The sequence below is a fragment of the Limulus polyphemus genome, unplaced genomic scaffold (assembly GCF_000517525.1).
Source record: "Limulus polyphemus unplaced genomic scaffold, Limulus_polyphemus-2.1.2 Scaffold220, whole genome shotgun sequence".
In the NCBI taxonomy this organism is placed as follows: Eukaryota; Metazoa; Arthropoda; class Merostomata; order Xiphosura; family Limulidae; genus Limulus; species Limulus polyphemus.
This window is the reverse complement of record NW_013665830.1, coordinates 585519-590389: the sequence shown is the minus strand read 5'-3', so window position 1 is coordinate 590389 and position 4871 is coordinate 585519. Positions and strand designations below refer to the sequence as shown.

Here is a 4871-nt window from a genome sequence, read left to right as displayed (position 1 = left end):
CTAGTCATCACCCCCCACCGCCAACACTTGGGATAATCTTTTACCAACGAATAGTGGGATTGACCGTCACATTATAACGCCCCCACGGCTGAAAGGGCGAGCATGTTTGGTGGGACAGGGGATTCGAACCTGCGACCCGCAGATTGCAAGTCGAGTTCCCTAACCACCTGGCCATTCCGGGCCATTTTGTGAAGTGATACATTAGAGGGAAGGCAGCTAATCAACAATATCCACCGAAAACTCGTGGACTACTCTTGTTCGACCGAATAGTGGGATTTAACTGTCACTCTTATAATGTATCCACAGCTATAAAGTGCGTGGTGCGTTTTATTGTTATTATTTTTGTAACAACAGAGAGCGAAATACGAAACTTCAGCTCTACAGTCTGACACACTAACCAAAGGACCACTCTCAGCTCAAGAGTGATATGTCATCTTCTTAGTTTGCACATTTATCTATCCAACATTTATAATTCAGTTTACACTGATTTTGTCATTTAAAAAAAAAAAATCTCATCATGTACTTACAGATTAATGAATCTACCCTCAACAAAATGAATATATATAGGGTCACGCTTGATCTTACCTCCTTTGTTTTCGAAATAACTGTACGGTATTCCATTGTTTGAGTCTCCAAAACTTTCTTCGCAATATGCCATGAAGGACAAACTAGAATAATCATCATTGTAGGTTATGTCTTCTGCAAAACTAAGTCCATTCTCTGATTCGTTCGTTTGCAGTAAAGAGGACATATCTTTTGCGAAGCTTTCGGCATATGTGGGACTATTAACTGCCATGAAAGAGGGAATTTCTGAGTTATTAAAGAAAAAGTTGTCTTGGTGGAAAGTAGGAAAATGATAGGAATTCTCTCGGACTGTCGTATTATTCTGACCAAAGAAAAGATTAGAAACACTTTATTAAGTGCTACAGAGTTTTTCATCTGTGGTAATCAGAAACAAATAGAAAAATATTTTATCCTTTGCTTGTATTAGTTACTGAATATATTGTTTGGTATCTATATAAATATAATAATACTGTCTGTTGTATGTTCATGTAACGACTTCGTAGGGTGTAAAGGGATCTTCACCCAAATTGGTATGGGGGTTCATTAGGTCCATGCATACAACTTTTCAGTTTTACATTTTGCGTTTTGCGGTTTTTATGGGCGTTTTTGCGTTTTTTTATCACTACCTCCCCTCCTGTAGATGAATCTTCATCAAATTTTGGTATGAAGGTTCATTGGGTCCATGGGGAGATACATATAAATTTGTAATTTCACATTTTGTGTTTTTCAGTTTTTATGGGCGCTTTTTACAATTACATATAAATCTTTCATTAATCATGAATTTTCATAACTTCTGTCCAGGGGACGGGTACTCCAGCTAGTTATAAAATAATTTTAATAATTCTTTACATATAAGGTGTAACACTTCAGAACGATAACACACCACATACACTAAGGTTGATCTCTGTTGTATTACCAAAATACATCATTAATTTGTGTATTTGAATTAAGAAAAGTGACAAATTCATTTTATGATTTTTTTTTTTACCCACGAGACAGTTTTAAACTCTTGTAATATAAATCTTACACGATTTTTGTCATACGCACACAAACAAAACACTTCTCATGAAGTCCATGGATAACACATTTTTTGTAAACATACTTTTTTCTTCTGACAAACGATGAAAATACAAAAAATTCTTATTCGTGCCTAAACATTTTTTTTATTCATCAGAAAAGTCTTACGTTTCGTAAAGTTTTTCTTTTGTGTGTGTGTGTGCAGCTTTACAACTGTACTTACTTTGCCACTAAACACCTTCAATGATGTTTCTTCCTCGTTTACCTGCTTTTCATTAGTTGCATTGTATTTTCTTTTTCCTGAAAACAAAACCACACACAAAGTAAGGTTAGTCAGTTAATAGATAAGAAGTACAAAAATATTTCAATCGGAAAAAATATGAAACTAGTAGGGTGTGTTTGACTCCATATATTTCAAGATACAATTTCCAACATTAACAGGAAGATATGAATATCAATTCCGAAATTACCTTTATTCATACAAATATACGATTTAATTATTATGAAATTAAACAGAATTAGACATATACTTATTTAACACATATAAGATATTAATGCAGCTACATGGTATTCAAAACTGAAAATACAAAGGAAATAACGAAATCGTTGTATGGGAAAAAATATGGCTAACTTTCAGCGAAACGACCATGAGGTGTTTTATTATCGAAATGTTTACTTCATCATTTATTTTTCCTTACAGTAATAATTCGTACCTTTCCTTTCTATTTTTTTAAAACAAAATTCATTAAAGTTGGTTATATACATAAATAGGATGATTCAGATGGCCAATAACGGGCAAATTATTGATAAATTGAAAGGTATAAGAAACTAATTGTTAATAGTACTTGAAGAGATTTTATGGGCCTACCATGTGACATTATCGGGGTCATTCAAAGTCGTGACCATTGTAAGTTTTATTAATATGCATCAAATACCCTGAATGTCAATATAAAATGTGCAGAAAGTAACAAATGAAATATTTTAAGCCAAAACAAATTATCAAAATTTCTCCTCAAGGATAAAAGTTATAGACATAAATTCACATGGAGTTCTACAACAAAAGATCTAAATCTCACCATTGAAAATGTTGTTGTACAAACCTAGATTTAAGGTGTGAATCCAGAATTTTGCCAGAGAAGGTCATTGTACCTATAAATGTTCTAAAAAGTTAAGTAGTGTTAAAACAAAGACCCCTACATAACGTAGCACACAAGCATTATACTACATATGCCCTCAACTCATCTAAAAAATAAAAATAGACAGTATTATTTTGAGAATCAGTTTAACATCACCACCAGAACGCTCAGCCTGTTGCTATGTTATTTGTCAATCGGTGCCTTAACCACCAGACCATGCCAGGCCTTGGTTCCTTGATGAACGTTATTCTTTACATCAGAGGATAGGAAATATTTGTCAGCGGTTGCGTACTACAGGCTCATATACTCATACAAGTCATGCTGGTAGACCAAGAACAGCAATAAATATTCACAATAAAGAAGCCATATTGGTACTTGTCACATTTGAGGACCACTTTGAATATAGTTATTTATAGTTTGCCACCATTTCGTAAGACCGTTAGGATGTTTACTTTTCTAGCAATATAAAATATATTATTTGTACAATAATTCCAGTGGTAAACCATTTTACTAGTAAAAATTAAAAATCGATTCCTATATTACTTTCTCCCACTGTAAAATACTCTACTTGTACAATTTACCAGAACAATATTCTATGGTTGTAGAAGAGCATGCTTCTTTAATATTATCTGCTTTTAAAACACATTACCTGTAAAACGAAAGACCCTGTATTCCTTTGTTCTCAGTCCTTTCACTTCTTCAATGTCAGGACGGCTCCTTAGAGCACACCGAAAGTTTGCTTTCAGTTTCTTGCACTTCAAATCCGGCGGAACTGTCTTTCCTATGACAATACACAAAGTTTATTCCGGAGGGAAACCTTATAAAACATAAGCAAATTAACCATATAAAACATCTTACTTTAAAGCATCATAATATTTTAGAAAAGTCGCATTTCACAAAGTTAAAATGTGTGTGATAGCGGTTAAGAAGACCAATTACTGGATATTTTGTCTCCTCAACAAATAATTCATAGAGAATGTTCACTATAAAGAAGTTATAATTTACTATGTAAACATGTTGCAAAGGAGTTATATTTTACTGTGGCTTTATAGGGTAAAAATATATTTTACTATATACATATATATATATATAAACTTGCTGCAAGTGGACTGTGGTTTTAGAGAGTGAAGGAGTTATATTTGACAGTGTAAATGTGCTGCAAGTGAACTGTGGTTTTAGATAGTGAAGGAGTTATATCTTACAGTGTAAATGTGCTGCAAGTGGACTGCGGTTTTAGAGAGTGAATGAGTTATATCTTACAGTGTAATTGTGCTGCAAGTGGACTACGGTTTTACATATATAGAATTTTCGTTAATGAAAAACAAAAAACGTGTTTAATTTATAATAACAGAAATTATGATAAATAAAGGAATGAAATATAAAATATACTCATCGTTAATTAAAGGTATTTTGGTTCTAAGCTGTTGTAAAACAGACGTTTAGAAGAATGAAATCCAGTTTAAACGTTTATCTGTGCTTGTATGAATGTTACCACTTGGATCCTTACATGATACAAGCATTACACACTAGCTGTTTTTTCAATATATTTATTATGTGCGTTATACTAAAGCACACTTGTTTAACAGTACAATGAATTTAGCATTTTATCTACATAGATTGATGAATATGTACTCTATTAATGTAACAATATAAAGACTTACATTTGTATGTTACCTGTGAATAATAACTTATAGGTTTTTAACAGGGGTTATATACTTTAGTAACTAAGCTATGTTAAGAAAAAGCTAGTTGGTAGAACATTAAGAAAATGAAGTTGCGTTTTCATGAACTAACCTGTGTTTTCGACCCATAGTCTGTAGAGTTTTGTATCAATTTCTTCGTCCCAAGCTTTACTGGAAGCGTGTCTCCAGGGTATTTTAAACATCCCGCTCCTCTCGTCTATCCATTCCACCTTAGAGATTGTGTTAGTACATAGTAATTCTCGTAGCCAGGGTACAAGCAGTTTGCGTCCCATTCCCGTGGATGAATCTGTTTAACAACAATAACGTGCTCATTCCGTGTTATCTATCTTGAAGTTTCTTTGTCAGTGTGCCGACTTTATAAATAACGTTATTTCGAATACATTAGTTTATAATTTTATTCATTAAAGTCTAAGTCTTCAGTGAAGAAGTTGAAAAACCCTGCTTGGTCTTA

The 4871-nt window shown here is 33.1% G+C and overlaps 1 protein-coding gene across 1 annotated transcript in view; it reads right to left on the bottom strand.

The window, feature by feature from the left end:
• LOC106478521 (interferon regulatory factor 1-like) overlaps positions 1-4621 on the bottom strand; it is a 7519-nt gene extending 2898 nt beyond the window's left edge. The window contains exons 1-4 of the mRNA XM_022382144.1: positions 4512-4621; positions 3367-3498; positions 1805-1881; positions 586-886 (exon numbers count right to left, since the gene is read on the bottom strand). Coding sequence (XP_022237852.1) covers positions 586-886; positions 1805-1881; positions 3367-3498; positions 4512-4602 — 601 coding nt within the window. The 5' untranslated portion in view covers positions 4603-4621. The remainder of the gene's footprint in view (positions 1-585; positions 887-1804; positions 1882-3366; positions 3499-4511) is intronic.
• Positions 4622-4871: the final 250 nt, after the last annotated feature.